The sequence below is a fragment of the Ictalurus punctatus genome, chromosome 2, assembly GCF_001660625.3.
Source record: "Ictalurus punctatus breed USDA103 chromosome 2, Coco_2.0, whole genome shotgun sequence".
Lineage (NCBI taxonomy): Eukaryota > Metazoa > Chordata > Actinopteri > Siluriformes > Ictaluridae > Ictalurus > Ictalurus punctatus.
Window position 1 is genome coordinate 19,049,190 of NC_030417.2, and position 17,957 is coordinate 19,067,146.

General features: G+C 36.6%; 1 protein-coding gene across 9 annotated transcripts in view; it reads left to right on the top strand.

Moving 5' to 3' along the window:
- The window catches only part of rbfox1 (RNA binding fox-1 homolog 1), a 325,104-nt gene that overhangs the window by 303,510 nt on the left and 3,637 nt on the right, over positions 1 to 17,957 (top strand). For 7 of the 9 annotated variants that reach the window (XM_017459787.3, XM_053673512.1, XM_017459777.3 and 4 more), the window contains one exon: positions 3,773 to 3,837. In XM_017459787.3, coding sequence (XP_017315276.1) covers positions 3,773 to 3,837 — 65 coding nt within the window. Of the gene's footprint in view, positions 1 to 3,772; positions 3,838 to 15,592; positions 15,646 to 15,709; positions 15,745 to 17,957 lie in introns of all 9 variants that reach the window. The other 2 variants (XM_017459796.3, XM_017459820.3) reach the window with 2 other exon arrangements.

Consider the following 17,957-nt stretch of genomic DNA (forward strand, 5'->3'; position numbering starts at 1 on the left):
TTCTTTCTTTAAAAGAAAAAAAAACGATTATAACTGTAAGCAAATTTGCTGTGCTTTGTAAGGAATAAAACACTCTTTGTCATGCTGTTACAGGAAATAACCCCAACAGCGTGGTGTGATGGATGGAGTTACTGTTACCACCTCAGAGTCGATTATTTTCCTATAAAAGCACATGCTGTAGTGCAGTTTTTCAACAGCTATTTATTAATGAATATGTTGCGCTTTTTATGCAGTTATAGTTACATTTAATATGGTGGATTATCTGCATTTACGGATGTTATAGCAGCTATAAACACTTATTCCCTCACTGGCCTCACTTTTTTCTCTTTCCTAACATTTCTTGTCGTTTTTTTCTTACCAAGAATCCTGCAAAGCATTTACCTAACACTGGAGGCTCCTTCAATAAATGTTTAAAAAATAAAGTCCTTAAATTTTCACCACATCAACAATTACACACGTTTTTGTTTGAGAAATAAAAAAGCACATCTTGGATTATGCAGGTCACTCATCGTACACATCCACTCGAATGAGCCGTTACTATGGAAACGATAACGTATTGGAACGAGTGCATTAATATTAAAATAAACCTGTTGTTATGGAAAATGAATCCACACCTTCGATGCTGATTCGATACAGCTCGACAGCACCATGGTACGAAAGAGGAATACGGCTCTTTGGGACATGGCATTATTGGAAAATGATCAACGCCGAGTGTTTTATTGCTTACTTGTCTCATACAATTATGTGTCACTCTTGTATCTCATATCTATAAATGTCATGGTGAGAATTATAGAGAAATTACAAACGCAGTAGCAGGTGTGACAATTATAGTCTCTTTTACACAACAGCACTTGGGCAGACAACACACTCCCACGCAGGAGCACTCGATCCCCAGCAGCGGGGTATAGCGGTGCAGATATGCCTCCTCCTCCTACACACCCCTCCTATGTGCTACATACATAGCACTTCACTTTTCGTCACCCTCTCCTTTCCACCCTTTCCTTGCTGCAAGTCATAAAGATAAATGATGGCTTTGCTCAGGATCGGTATTAAACTCCTGACCGCACTGTAACTCCTCCGGAGCCAGCAGCTTTGTCCCAGTGCTCAGAGTGGCCTCAGGACTAAAGGGAGCTTTAAATACAGGTTCTAGATGTTCCCCGTTCCACCAGTAAAGCCCAGTCCTTCTCTGACACTGTGTGAGTAAATGATTTGTCAAGACGACTGGCTGGAGAGAGAGGATGACTGAATTAAGCAGTGAGTCATCAGGCACAGGGTTGCCAGGTCTTTCCTGCAGAATTTCCGTGTCCGGATTTATTTTTGTAGGAAAATAATCAACAGCTGAGCAGTGTGATGAACCGGAGTTACCATTAGCACTGTGAAGTTGATTATTTTCCAGTAACAGCATATCCTGCAGTGTTTTAGTCCTCTTAATCCACAGCAAAATGGCCAAAAAAAAAAAAAATTATACACTTTTTTTTTAATCAATTTATAGTTACGTTTAACATCCACAAAACCAGTTAGTTCCTGTGCTCACTTATGTTATAGCAGCTATATACAGTCATTCCCTCACCAGCCTTTCTTTTTATGTTACAGCGTTGCCTTGTGCTGACACTGGAGAATCCTTCCATAAATGTTAAATGAACATCTCCTTATACGGAAAAGTTGAAAACGTCCAGCTTAGCTTGAAAAAAACAAAAACATGAATGAGCTGTTACTATAGAAACAATAACGTATTAGAACAAGCGTATTCATCTTTGCAAGTACATTGTTGTCATGGAAAATTAATCAATATCTTCTGACCAATCAGAGTCCAGAATTCAACATGTAACTGAAATAATTAAACAAAATCAGCACATTAAAAATTGCCTCATCAGATGGTCCCTGTAAAAAGATTTGAATATCTGCAGCATCCTGGGTTGATTCTTGTTACGCAGACCTGGCAACCCTAGTCAAGCAGGGAAACCCCATTTCTGGAGCAGAAGCAGAGCGAGGAAGGAGTGATGCAGTGTGATAGCCTAGAGGAGAGAGAGAGAGAGAGAGAGAGAATGCTGCAGTGTAATATCTTCGGAGAGGAGAGTGAAAATGGGGATGCAGAGAGCAGAGAAGGTTTTTTGGTAGATAAAAATCTAGAGATTTTCTTTTTCAATTTCATGTAATCATAATGTTTACTGTGGCATCATTCTGGGAATCTTTCATTTCTGAATATGTGCGGCGTTGATGTCTAGTCACGCAAGCACTCCACTAATAATAATAATAATAATAATAATAATAATAATAATAGAAATAATATGGGCTAGTTAGCTTTTAACAGCTAGGTGGTAGCATTGTTATGGTTGCAGTGTGTGTCACTTGAGCCTCTTCAGTGTTCTGCCCAAGGAAGCGCTATATTATTTTAAAATAAAATAGTCTAGTTTAGAGATTTTATGTGTATTCTCACATCTACAAAGAGTATTTAATGAGGAAAGGTAGTAAAAAGATGCTCACTTAATGTTTACTTAGTTCGCAAAAGCGTATCATGATGTTCATATATATCACAATATTGATACTGATATTGCACACCCTAATCACAACATTTGTAGAATCAGTACACATAAAATATATCAAATCGGGACAAAACTGAAAACATATGTATCATTACGCTTGGAGCGAGACGTAAAAAGAAAAGGGAGAAATTGATAATAAATAAATAAATGAATGGAGGCAGCCTTGAAGAGGAAAGAGAGGAGAAGATAAAAGCAGGGTAAGGTGAGAGGGCAGTGATGAAAAAGAAAAGAGGACAAAAAAAGTAAAAGGAAGAAGAGAGAGAGAGAGGAGCACTGAAGTGTGACAGCCTGGAGGAAAAGTGTACTGTACCATCCCGGATAAGGATAAAGGAGAGAAGAGCAGGACTGCAGAGAGATAGAGAGACAGAGAGAGAGAGAATGGGGTGAAGAAGTGAGAGAACAGGACAGAGATTGAGTTTGGAGAGAGTCCGGGGAGAACACGAGGGCAGATGGCTTTGTGTTTGTGCCCTCACTTCTCTGTGGAATTTTTAAAAGGGAAACTGCGGATCTTCACTGCACACAGAACCCCTCCGTCCTTGCGGTTTGAGATTTAGGTTTATTATATGAACCTCTGATGTTACGCTTCCACATGTTTATAGTATTATATTTAATAACAGTGATTAAAGACATGCGGTGAGGAGTAGGAAGAGGCCACTGTGGAATGTAAACGTCCTGTAGGGAAGCTAGCTAATGATTGAAGCTAAGCAGCATTTACAGGTGCATCTCAAAAAATGTGAATATCGTGGAAAAGTTCTCTTTTTTTCATGTAATTTAATTCAAAAGGAGAACTTTCATATATTCTAGATTCATTACACATAAGGTGAAATATTTCAAGCCTTTTTTTTTAAGACTCAGGAGATTTTTGCAGGTGTTTTGAGTTAATTAGCTGATTCGAGCTCTTCTCACGTCGATATTTCAGTATTATAAATTCTTTATTCTAATATTTTGAGATAGTGGATTTTTTTTATTTCAATGAGCAGTAAGCCATAATGATCAAGATTAAAACAAAAAAAAGGCTTGAAATATTTCACTTTATGTGTAATGCAATTTAAAATGGACAGACAATTAAGTAATTAAGTAATTAAGTATTTCTGATGGTGCGGTAGTGGGCATAAAGCAACAAGTATCCCTTATAAGTGTTCCTTTGTATGGTTTCTTGTCTGTGTGTGTGTGTGTGTGTGTGTGTGTGTGTGTGTGTGTGTGTGTGTGTGTGTGTGTGTGTGTTGTAGGGTGGTTACGCTGCCTACCGATACGCCCAGCCTGCCACAGCTGCCGCTGCCGCCTATAGTGACAGGTAAGACACACTCTACTACTTACACACACACACACACACACACACACACCAGATCTCCAGCAGAGCATTGCACTCCAGCATTGATCAGTTTTGCTTTTTCTTTTTGTTTTTTTCCCTCCGAGGTCAAACTCAGACCCCCTCCTTCCTCACAGTCCTCGGAGAGGGAAAAAGGCCACACAGATTTATTAGTCTAATTCCCATCTCACGGCACGTTAATTGGCAAATTAAATCAAATGAGATGTCATGGCAAATGTAATGGCAGGAGGCGTCCATGGTGGACTACAACTGCAAAATGAACCCACACTATCGAGTTTCACTGGCCCATGCCTTCCCTCTTCATTTTACAACATTCGTGTTAAAGATTCAGAATGTAAATAGTGTTTATAATGTAGAAACTCTGTAGATACCCAAACCCATACCTATGATACAAAGAGTAGACATTTCTAACACTTCTGTTTTACCTTCACCTTCATTTAGTCTCAGATTACTTAATGAAATACCTGTAAAATAAATACAAGATAAATTAAATGAAGGCAAATGATGTTCCATGCTCTGAGACCCATTTTAGTATTAAATGAATGATGCAAAATAAAATTACACAAATTTACACTCACTCCAAATATAGTCTTTTACCTAAAACCTTTTTACTTTTGCACTGGAGCTACACAACTAAAGTAGCTAATAACTATTAGAAGTCGACCTCATCCAAAATCGAAGATGAATACATTATTATTATTATTATTATTATTATTATTATTATTATTGTCTGTTGTTGTTGTTTATTTTCCTTAGAAAGTGTGGGAGAAAGGTTTACAGGGCATCCAGTTAAGACTAGAGGTGTGTATCAGGACTGGGATGTTTAAGGACACAACAGTTTAATTTAGAAAGAAAGAAAGAAAGGATGGAAGGAAGAAGGAAGAAACACAGTCTAATGTACTCTATCAAGGAGAGAAAGAAAGAAAGAAAAAAAGAAAGAAAGAAAGAAAAGCAGTCTAATGTACTCTACCAGGGCAAGAAAGAAAGAAAGAAAGAAAGAAAAGCAGTCTAATGTACTCTACCAGGGCAAGAAAGAAAGAAAGAAAGAAAGAAAGAAAGAAAGAAAGAAAGAAAGAAAGAAGGAAAGAAAAGCAGTCTAACATGCTCTATCAGGAAAAGGAAGGAAGGAAGTAAGAAAGAAAGAAAGAAAGAAAGAAAGAAAGAAAGAAAGAAAGAAAGCCAGTCTAATGTACTCTACCAGGGAAAGAAAGAAAGAAAGAAAGAAAGAAAGAAAACCAGTCTAATGTACTCTACCAGGGAAAGAAAGAAAGAAAGAAAGAAAGAAAGAAAGAAATAATGAAAGAACGAAAGAAAGAAAGAAAAGCAGTCTAATGTACTCTATCAGGGAAAGAAAGGAAGGAAGGAAGGAAGAAAGAAAGGAAGGAAGAAAGACAGAATAAAAAGAAAGAAAGAGCCCTTGCTGTTTAGGCCCCCTTCTGGTTTTTAATCCAGATATGGATGTTTGGTGCACTGAACAGATACAGATACAGATAGTCATGTGCATTGCATAACCATGATTTTGAAACAGTTTTGTATTTACAAATTTAAGTTCCACATTTCACATTTGCACCATTTTGCTATAATTTCACCTGCATATTTTGGGAGGCAGGGCATGTAGGGGTGGAGTCATATCTAATTGAAGTGAGAAAATTATGTCTAAGATGGTGGCCTTTCATTAGGCTATATTCACCTCATACCTTGAGTACAAGGTTTTTAATAATAAATAAATACATACATACATACATACATACATACATACATACATACATACATACATACATACATAAATTAGCCAGCATCAAACATGTCTTGGTGAATCAATTTAAAACTGGGCATTTGGGTCAGAATAGAACATAAGTGTTGAATGGGAGAGGCACTGACTTGATTCCAGAACAAAAATGTATGCACATTTTGTGACTTTTTCTTTTCTCTTACAGCCCTCAGAGTAAAAAGCACAACACACTGCTGAGTAAACACAGCATAATTCAGCAATACGTTGTTTAAAAAATACTAGAAAAATAAATCTCCCCCACTTTACAGTACCGCATGTTGATCCGTTCTTTGAAGAACAAGATTTCTTTTCTTTTTTTTTCAGAGGGTAGGACAGTATACCAGAACTCCTTGTTTACATCATGTTACTTAAAACATATGAAACTCATTCGATAAATTCCTAATGCTTGCTTGGTAGATAGACTGAGCAAGTAGACGGCTAATACACGATTCGCATATACAGTTTATTAAACATGAATCAGGCAATCAGATGATTTATTTTTTCTTAGCTGTGGATTGATACTGTTTACTTCTTCATGTTGTTAAATCTCAAGCTGTAACCCTGATTTGTTAATATACCAAAAATATGGTGTTGAAGTTTGTACGGTTATCAAACTGAGCATTTTTCATCTAATCTATCCCTGTTTGAAAACAAATTAAACATTTGTATACAGTCAACTTCAGAAATTTTTTTTGGGGGGGAAACCTGCACTGAAGGATTTCAAACTTAAACATGTGAATGCACGGGTAGTTTTCATCACTCTCAAAATTAAATTATTATTATTTTTATTTTGATCTCTTACATTCTTAGACTTCCTGGAGAATAAGAATGAACAAACTTGTTTTTGCGCTTTTTATTTTTAATTAGCAGTGTCAATAATTTTGCTACATATAATTTCATATAAAAAAAAACTATTACTATTGTTCTAGCAGAAAATGTGATTCAGCACAATGTTTCTATTTTTATTTTATTATTTTTATTTATTGCCCATTCTCTTGAAGGGTGCCAATAATTCTGAAGTCGACTGTGCTTCTCGGTAGGAGATCCAAACATGAATTATTCTCAATCATCGTGTCAGATATTGACATTTCCCTTTTTTTCAAGGTAATAAATCCTGTAAATATAATGGTTTTTGATGTCACAACATGAGCGCGTGACTTCCTGTCAAAACCGTAACCTGCGACCTTTATTTTCTGTAGAAAAAAACTAACACGCTCAAAGTGACACTTTATTATCCTGTCATATTCGAGCTGCAGTCTCATAAACTGTCAATCTTTAGGGTTTCTTTTTGCATGACTTGAGTGTTTGTGCTGTGAAATGTGCTGACTAATTAATTGTGAATGGTGTCATGCCCTCATTACGTCACCTTTTTTTTTGCGTGGTGGTGTGTGTTGTCCTCCTGTTGCTCTCGGCTTGTCTGTTCACACTCACTAACACACACACACACACACACACACACACACACACACACAGAGCACCCAGTACGTTCACACTGTGAGTAGCACCTCTAACAGAACCTCTCCAGAGGCGGCGGTGGTGTGAATGTTGTCAGGTGTGAGATTCAAGTAGCGAGATAATTAAGTCCTTAATCATGCGTTTGCTCTTTTGTGGACGAATGTGCTGGAGCATAAAGACAGTCTGCAGTCTCTAAAGATCAGAGTGGTTTATAAATGTGAAATTCAACTGTGTGTTTTTTTTTTTTAAGGAATCGAATTGCTAATTTCGTTTACAGTAAGTTGAAAAAAGTAGAGGCTGAAGAAAAGAGATCGCACTTTCTTTATTGCTTCTTTGAAATTTATATTTTATGTTTCCTGCATTTGCATGCAAACTAACCCAATCCTTTATGGGAACTTAAAAATTTGAATATCTCCAAAGCATAAAATCTTTTAAATAACTTACGAATTATGAACTTGTTTTGGATGGCTAATTCTGATTATATAATCACATTGGATTTTAATTTAAAACAGTTTCTTGATATTTCTGTATAAAAAAGAAAGTTTCTGATGTCACAAAATATTCCCAACATCTTCAACCTATCACACCAGACATGCAAATTATTAGAGGACGTCATTATCATTACTCGGAAGCCAGAGAATGTTTCTGATAAGCTAACTAATTAGTATTCAGGTAATGCTAGCGATGGATAAAAGTTCGGTTGTTGAGGAGTTGTATTTTGACAGGTTTAGCTGAAACAAGAGAAAGTTTACCAGGCATTAACTAGCCGCTAGATATTTGGGATCGCAAGGATAAATATGCGAATATTACACTTTGCATATTTATGCATATTCATAGATCATGGCATTTTTAATGATGGTAAAGAAGTAGAGATGGCCTTATGTATTAGTTTTATATTTTAATAATTATTGTACATAGATTTGTAATAACTTCTTACAACAACAACAATAATAAGAAGAAGAAGAAGAGAAGAAGAAGAAGAAGAAAAAAGTCCTACTTATGTCCATGGAACAGCCAGATGGAACAGCCATGGAACGTAATATCTTATACAGTAATGTTTACAGCGTCACTGTAATCCCCCAAACCTCCCACCATTCCACCTCTTAATGGTATGATCCATTTTCATTACAGTTTCAAGCATCATCATAAGTAGATAAATAAGGAATAACAAACAACTCGGCATGCTGTTAAAGGAAAGTAATTAATGCTAACACAAAGCAGAGTTAGTGCTACCACCTGGAAGGGGATTATTTCCTTATAACGGCACATTCCAAAGTGTCCCAAGTGTTTTATTTCTCTTCAACTACTGCCAGTTTCCTATTTATTAATTACGTACACATTTTTTTTATCCTTTTAGAGTTACATTTAATGTTGTGGATCATCTGCGAAGCAAGTTAGTTCTGTTGGAAAACTTAAAGTTGCAGCTTTACCTCTCAGTGTTACAAACAAAGCTCTGACACTGGAGACTCCTTCCATAAATGTTACATAAACATCTCTTTACAGAAAACTTGACCATATCAATGAATTTTCTTTGTTAAATATCAAATCGTATTTCCAAATCTGTTCATTGTTACTCAGATTACGTCTAGTGTCCATCATATACAGTAGTCCATATGTATGAGCTGTTACTATAGAAACGATAATGTATTAGAACGAGCGCATTAATATAAACCTGTGATTTATGTTACAGCCGGAGTTATTGTGAGTGCTGCTGTTATAGAAAATTAATCAACACCTTCTGATTGTGGTGTAAAATAATATAAATATTGATGAAAGATTTTAGTCTGACAAACTGTTCAGTGTGATAGGATAGATGTTAGTTTATATAATGATCAGATGTATGTTTTATGATGTGATATTTTAGATTTTTTACACTTGCCCTCGGGGATTATTTCTGCAAAATGATGTTGTGTTGTTGAAACTCCGTCTCGGCCGAAACCCCAATGCGTCACGTCTATTATGCAAATCGTGCGGCTCTCAGTCACAATCGAGTTCTGCTGTTTGCCCGTGGCGGTGAAAAAGAATAGTTTTTGAGAAAATGAAACTTGCCACGAGATCACCAAGCAGTGAAACCGAGGTAAATCTGAACGTGGCTTTTTGGAAACAACACTGTAATGGATTGTTGTTTACAAGGTCATATTTGTTTTAAATTATGCTAAATAATAAAAACAAATTACTCTGCGGTGTAATTGTCTAGAATTAATTATTCACGTTCCGCTGGGGAACACTGAGAACCATTCACAGCAAAAACAGATGTGAAATTGCTTACTAATCAAGCATAATTAGATATTTACAAAATAAAGTTTTAATCTTTGCCAAGTCTTAGCATGTCGATCTCTGGCAACTTTTCACTCTATTCTGAAAGATCTCGTTGACAAAGAAAAAAACATGGCTGCTAAACCAGTATGACCTCAAACTACAGAGTACAGAGTCAGCTCTGGAACTATTGACACCCTTCAAAAAATACATTTAAATAAATAAATAAATAAATAAATAAATAAATACATTTTTTTAAGTACACAGTTGAAAAACTGCTTGCTTTGTTACTGCACAATTAATTATCTTTTTATTAAATCATAATAAACCATTTGTGGTTTCTTGGAGTTTATAATGTTAAATTAGGTCAAAATATGTCATTAGTACTCAGTGTTTACGTTCATTTTTTGCTTGTTTTAATGAAGAGTGCCAATAATTTTAGAGCTGCATTTAGCAGATAACATCTAACTGTACATTTTATTTTGTTGACTTGTAAATTTGTAAATTAGCCTAATGCTTGCTGCTGTTTCTGTGGGTTAAAATGGATAGATTTGCAATGCATTGTGGGTAACAAGCATATAAATACGTATAAATATTCAAGAATAATGACTAGCAAGAGGTTTTCTCAAAAATAAATCTGATTCCATCCTCACTTCACTAAGTGTGCCAATTATAAAAACATTACAATATTTATCATTAATCTAAAATGGCCACCTTTTTGATAAATAGTGCATTATATATGGTGTTAAAGTCATTGTTTCCAGCCATGTGTAGTGCACAATATACCAAAATGTCTTTCATGCAAATTCAGTGTACATGTGAAGCAGGTGGACGGGATTTTAATTTCTGATCGCACCATATTGAGTGCCCGAGGTCAAGGCCAGATGTGATGGGAGAGTGTGTTGCCGTTCTTCACTTCACAAAGCCCTCTAGTCCAGCCTCAATGCCTGCATTAGCCCACTGAACTTTGTGAACTTTGATGTTCCATGTGCATGCACTCAGTTCTCCGGTGTTCCCAGAATCCATGTGCTAACACGCAACACACACCAGCTGTGTTTCTCTGCACCAGGAACACTGACTTGGTTTGTTCATGATGAACAGGCTGCATAGATACCAAACGGCTTGTTGTGCATGACCTTGCCTTTGTTGCTTGACTGAGAAAGCTTGAATTAGCTGTTCTATGCTAATTACTAAATAATTACTTAATTACTATTAACCTTTTATGTTCCTTTACATTCATGAACCTTGAGGCTTCTTATTAAGCGCATGGGGGGAAATGACAAAGTGAGGAATGGAACCATTCATGGTTTCTTGGTTTCTGGTTAGAAGGTTAAATTATCTGTTTTGTGCACAAAAAAATGACGCTAGTGTTTTCATGCTATTGTTCAGTCATGCATAACTGGCTCTTTAGTTAACACTTGTGTTCTTCAGCATTCTATAGAGGGTCATGTTTTCATCACGCTTTTGTAAACTACAACAAAAGTTGCTGCTTGGTTCATTTGTTCGATTGCATAGCCGCAACAAGCTGCTTTATTTTCCCTCCGGTCAATAGTGTCACGTTGAACGGTGTGCACATTCAAAACAAGTCCGCTAATGTGATTAAGAGGGCTGATTCTATCCAAACACTCACAGCGAATGAATGATTCATTAAGTTATTAAATATAGCTGCAAGCAGCAATTAAAAAGGGGCCCTGCAAAATGGCTGCCAAGTCAGTGTCCCTAATTAGATGTGAGCTTGAGGTTGTGATGCGTCATTTGTCACACCTGTGCTCTGAGTCATGCAGGCTGGGTAATGCAGAGAATGCAGGTCACATTCACTGTGTTTATGTAGCATGCTAACTGATAGATCACACTCACCTTCCATAGACACTGCCTTCACACTCTATGTACTAACTTTATATTCCTCTCTTAGACACTGACTATACACTCCTTCCCTGCATCCTAAGTTTATATTCCTCTCTTAGACATTGACTATACACAACTTTCCTAGACGCTGGCTTTACACTCCCCTCTGAGACGGTGATAAACTCCTTCACTTTTATACTGACATTACACTCCTGCCTTAGACATGGACTTTACGCTCTTGCCTTAGACACTCACTTCATACTCCTCCCTTAAACACTGACTTTACACTCCTGCCATAGACTCTAGCTGCATTTACATGGACAACAATAATCCACTCTTAACCCGATTAAGACCATACTCTGATTAAGAAACTATCATGTAAAGAGCAATTTTTACTTACCTTAATCTAATTAAGGTTATAATCGAAGTAAGCACTAAGCGAATTAAGACATGTGGAGTACTCCTCTTTTAGTCGCATTATCGACGTGTATTACAGACATGTAAACACCTTAATCACATTATGAAGGGCGTGTGAGAGTTTTCACCACATTTTGCGACAGGACACAATCACACACGACAGTTTTACGTTTTACGGTGAAGAAGAGAGTTCGGTTGTGTCCCAAACCGCATACTTTCCTACTATAGGCCTGTAGTGGGGAAAAATACATGTATCACGGCTACTATATAGGCAGTAAGTTCACGGTTTGAGACGCAACCCGCAGCTTCAAGCAGTTGTCTATTAGCACGTATAGCATGACAAATAATGAACTGCACTTAAAGCATTCGTAAAAAAAATTTAATAAAAACACCCAAAACTGTATACAGTACCATAACAAAGACGAACTGTATGTTGATACGTGAAATTCTGGAGGGGCGTGGCACGGTGACGTAATGATGTGTGCTGTTAATCTAATTATGTTCTAAAACATGTAAAACGGGTACATGAAAGGAGTATTCTAAAAGCGATTCATGTAAACAACTTAATCACATTATTATCTTACTCAGAGTAAGGTCCATAATTAGATTACTGCTGTCCATGTAAACGTAGTCACTGATTTTACACTCCTGCCTTAGACACTGACTTTATGACTTTATGCTCCTGCCTTAGACACTGGCTTTAGTTCTGCCTTAGACACTGGCTTTACACCCCTGCCTTATACACTGATTTTATGCTCCTGCCTTAGACACTGACTTTATGCTCCTGCCTTAGACACTGACTTTATGCTCCTCCCTTATACACTGATTTTATGCTCCTGCCTTAGACACTGACTTTATGCTCCTGCCTTAGACACTGACTTTATGCTCCTGCCTTAGACACTGACTTTATGCTCCTGCTTGAGTGAGACACTGACTTTACGCTCCTGTAGGCACTGACTTTACATTCTTCCCTTATACACTGACTTAATGCTCCTCCCTTATACACTGACTTTACGCACCTTCCTAGACTTTACGCTCCTCCCTTATACACTGAATTTATGCTCCTCCCTTATACACTGACTTTACACTCCTGCCTTAGACACTAAATTTACGCTCCTCTCGTAGACACTGACTTTACACTCCTGCCTAGACTTTACACTCCTCCCTTCGACACTGACTTTACACTTCTGTCTGAGACACTGACTTTATGCTCCTGTAGACAATGACTTTTCGCTCTTTCCTTATGCACTTACTTTACACTCCTACTTGAGACACCGACTTTAGTCTCCTCTGTTAGACACTGACTTTACACTCCTGTAGACACTAACTTTACACCTCTCCCTTAGACACTGACTTTATGCTCCTGCCTTAGACACTGACTTTACACTTCTGCCTTAGACACAGAATTTACACTCCTCACTTAGACACTGACTTTACTCTTCTGCCTTAGACTCTGACTTTACACTCCTGCCTTAGACACAGAATTTACAATCCTCCCTTAGACACTGACTTTACACTCCTGCCTTAGATACTGACTTTAGGCTCTTCCCTTATGCACTTACTTTACACTCCTACTTGAGACACCGACTTTATGCTCCTGCCTTAGACACTGATTTTACACTACTTCTGTAGATACTGACTTTACACTCCTCCCTTAGACACTGACTTGACCTACTGACTTCCCTATATGCTGCCTTTACATTCCTCCCTTAGACTCTGACTTGACCTACTGACTTCCTTATATGCTGCCTTTACATTCCTCCCTTAGACACTGCATATATACCCCTCCTTTACACATTGACTTCAGTCCTTCACTTCATGCTGGCTTTACACATCTCCTTCTGACCCTAACTGACACTAACACAATCAAATAAGTGTACCAGAATTAACTGTTGTATAAAGTACTATATATATATATATATATATATATATATATATATATATATATCATGTTACATATTACACCACATCCTACATTATAAAATTTTCAATATCCAATAAAACAAACATATTTTCTGTCTTTCTTTTGTTTTATTTTTTCATTCTAAGTATAAATCGCAGCATACTGTACAGTAGGGGTATTGCATGGTTAAAATGACAAAATAATCTGAAATAAATATATAGTTAATATTATGCTATACAGGTAAAAATAATGTATGTATCGCATAAACTATTTTGAAATCAGGGTCATATACTTTCTTATATATATATATATATATATATATATATATATATATATATATATATATATATATATATATATATATATATATATCAGCTAACAATCAAAGTTTTAAGAAAGCTTTACAAGATTGAACAAATTATCAATTTCTGAATGTAAACAATATTCAACCTGCTGGTGAACTGATGGTTTTGCTTGTTTCATGTTGTCTTTGAAATAACGTTGTGCAGAAATATTGAGATATACCTGATATACTTCTGGCTTGTTTGGTTATGATACTGTAATCTTTCATAACGTTCCACCCCGGGTACGATCTGTAGTCCATTATCTCTTACATTGTGTTTTACATTGTGATGTTATCATTAAATATTTTGTAGTGAATAAGTGTGGTTGGTTGTATGCAGATGCATAATGTTATTCTGTCCTGTTTAATGTTTTTTGTTTAGTTTTTTTTTGGTGATGCTTTACATTTAAGGTTTTCTTATTTGACATTATTTACTGCGTCAACATATGAACAATAAACTTCAGCATTAATAAACCTTAAGTAATATAGATGAAGTAAGAAAGTTGACGTGTGTTAAACATAACATATTAACTAGCGTTCGTTTGGTCCACAAACAAGAATTAACAAAAATTTTGTTTCATTTATGAAAAGCTAAATGTTAGCATTTTCCAAAATGCTAGTAGCTTCCTGAAATCTGGTCTTGAGGTGTAAATAGTCCAACTTGATTCAGCTTTCATGTGAATTTTGCCTGTTAATTAATCCGTTGGTCATTGTCGATTCATTTTACTCCCCGATGAAATGAAGAGTAAAAATAAAAGCGTTGAGTGTTAATTAAGTTGTTAATATTACTCATGGTGTATTAATGCTGAAGTTTGTGTTAACTAATGAATGGACCTTAATGTAAAGCATTACCATTCTTTCGTTTGTTTTCCTGTGCCATACAAATTTGTATGCATGTGTCAGTTGAATATTAAGATTTTCATTATAATGCTTTGAATCTCGTAGCACTTTGATTTACGCCACTATGCCTGCAGTGGTTTCAGGAGCCTTGACACGCTCAGGAATAGACTTAAGGCCATTGCTCGACAACACAATTCCTCTAGAGAAGGGCATGGTTTAAAGAGCAGAAGCCCGAGAGCTTCCGAGAGCCGAACCAGTGTGCATTTTGCACTTCTTTATTGAATCGGACGTGTGGATTGAGTTTAGCCATGTGTGCTGCGCTGTGCCTCACTTCTGATTTGATCTCATCTGTCTTATTATTTATATACATATATTTATATATATTTTTTATATATACAGCAGGGTATTTCACTGAGATTAGTCGATTTATAGATGGAAAATGAATATAATTGAAGAAGATGCAGCGGATCCTTTTTTAATCCAAACGATATCACATCATACTCATAACACTTAATGCTTGATTATTAATGAATAATAATAATTGCTAATAATAATTATTCCTTATTTTCCTAATGGTTTTCAAACCCCATTTGACTTTACTGACAAATATTTATCCATAAATCACGTCTCATTCTCTCGAACCCTGCTGTATGATATATTTCCTTCCCCACATCCCCCTTCCTAGCATGCTACATGCAGTACGTGGAGTGTGAGACTGCACCATGAGCTCTGCTCTTATTTGTGTGTGAACTGAAACCCATTTGCCATAAATCACCCTCCACCTCCACCTCCCTCTTTTCTCCTTTTTTTTCTTTCTTTTTTGTTTTTCCTTTTACCGCCCATACAGCCAGTCAGCAAGCGGCATTGTGAATTTTATCTTCTCTTGCAGAAATCATTTCGTCCTCGTTGCGGCAGATGAAATTTCTTGTAACACCTCTTCAGGTAAAATAAATAAAATATGAAAATGAATAACAGCTCACCCTCACTTTCTCGATGCACCCACGAGGGAGCGGGCATATCCTTTTTTTATGCACCTCGACAGTGAGTGCTTTTATTGCTCGCCTCTCTCTTGTTTCCGCCCCTTAATTAGTAAATTTCACTTTCTTTTCTTTTATTTATTTATTTTTATTTTTATTCTTTTCCTTATTGAATGCTCATTTTACGGAGTGAAATAGTCATAGCATTTTGCATGAGGACAGCCAGCAGGCATTGCAACCCCGTTTTTTTGTTTTGTTTTTGTTTTTTGCTCATTCCTTTGCAGTTGGCACTGCTTTCCAACAGTGCATGCGTCCGTCTGAGGAGTGAAATGAACACGCGTGTTTGTGTGTGTGTATGATTATGCGTGTGTGTTGGGGTTTTTTTCCTTTCCTTCCGTTCATGTGATTGATTTTTACTCCTGATGTTTCTCCATCAGAGCATCTCCATCTCGATTGGGGTGTGTGTGTGTGTGTGTGTTGTTGGTGGTGGTAATGGTGTGTTTGTCGTGTCAAAGCTCGCTCGCTTGGTTTGTTACATCTTGCACACTTGGCTGTAGGAGGCTAGACGTCCGTGTGTGTTTTGCGACTGGCTTTTTTTCCCAGAGGCATTGTGTTGAAAGGGAAATGGACCTGTCCATCCATCCACATATTGATTTCTTTTTTTCCTTTAACAACCGCTTTCCTGTTAACCAAGGGGAAATTAATATGCTAACAGGGCCACGATTTCTGGCGACGTCAGCCATTTTGTGAAATTGGAATCTCTAATTTGAATGAGCGAGTAGCTCCATGAGCCAAATGCAGAAAATTATACAACCCCAGTGTGAGCTAAAGTGCTTCCCATAAGAACTCAGTGTTTAAGGTTCCATCTTAGTGACTAGCTTAAAACCCCCAGAACTGCCCCTTTACCCCAGCCTGAATTGGGCTACACTGGCTTCTGCTTCACTTTGGAATGAGGATATTTTAAGAGTGCCTAGAAATTCATCAGTATGTTTATAGAGACATAACACCGTCACTACAGTTTAACCCTAAAATCGTAAATGTGTAGTCAATAATGTAGAACATAGCTGCTGCTGTTCATTAGCAAGCACATTCTTGTAAATCTGTTTCACCTTTGACCCACATCAATAAAAACCTGAAAGGTCACATGGGAGAAACTATGAGAGATAAAGATCTCACATAACTCATATGCTGAGATTTCAATTCACCTTTACAGTCATTATAAACGTAAAGCCTATATTTTTTCTTTGACTTTAAAAGTACAATCCTTAGGCCTGGTTTTATTTCATCAGTTAGTAAAGATGAATGCTTTTACAAAAAAAAGTATTTTTATTACTAATAATTGTTGTGTAATTGTAATTGACTTGTATATCGCACCATAGAGCTGTTCTAGAACGGTCAGAATCAATGCGAGCGTTGTAATATATTATCGTTTCTATAGTAACAATGTACTATAGGACAGGAACGTGTATATTCATTGCTATGCTGATGTTTTCTGTAAGATGTTTATTTAACGTTTATGGAAGGAGTCTCCAGTGTCAGTTTCATGTTTTGCAGCATCTTCAGGACAGATGTTTTTGTTTTATTGATAACATGACAAGCTGAGGGAGCGACCATTTAGAGCTACTCTGATGTAAGTGATAACAGGAACTAACTTGTTTCGTGGACGTTCCACAACGTTAAATATAAGCATAAACGGATAAAAAGTATGCTGTCAATGATTAATTAATACAGTTTGTAACTGTTGGTAAATCTCTGTTGTATAAGAGGAATAAGAAGAATAATTTGTGCATTTGTGGTGGTAAGAATAACTCTGCTTCATCAAACCACCTTGTGATTGATTATTTTCCTATAACAGCATGACATGGAGTGTTTTATTCTTTACTTAATAATGGATGGAATAAACACAGACTCTCAAGAAGAATTCAGCAGTGATATAATGGCTAATAGAAGATTTCGTGATCAATTCCATTGTAATCGCATATGAATAACTATTTCATTTAATTTTAATAATTATAATGGCAGTTAGTTATATTTCTCACAACTGATGAAATAAAAGCACGAGCTGTAGACTTCCTGAACCCTCATGCTATATTATATTTACAACCACAATTTGAAATCTCAGCTCATCAACCTTTCCATTATCAAAGCGGGGTTAATTTAGCAGACCTGGCATCCTAAGAGCCTGCTTTTGAGTCAGGGAGTGTGTGACCTCCTGCCCCTCGCTTTCAGGTTCATATTCATTAAAACTTCTCCTGTAAACAGGGTCAGATAAATCGC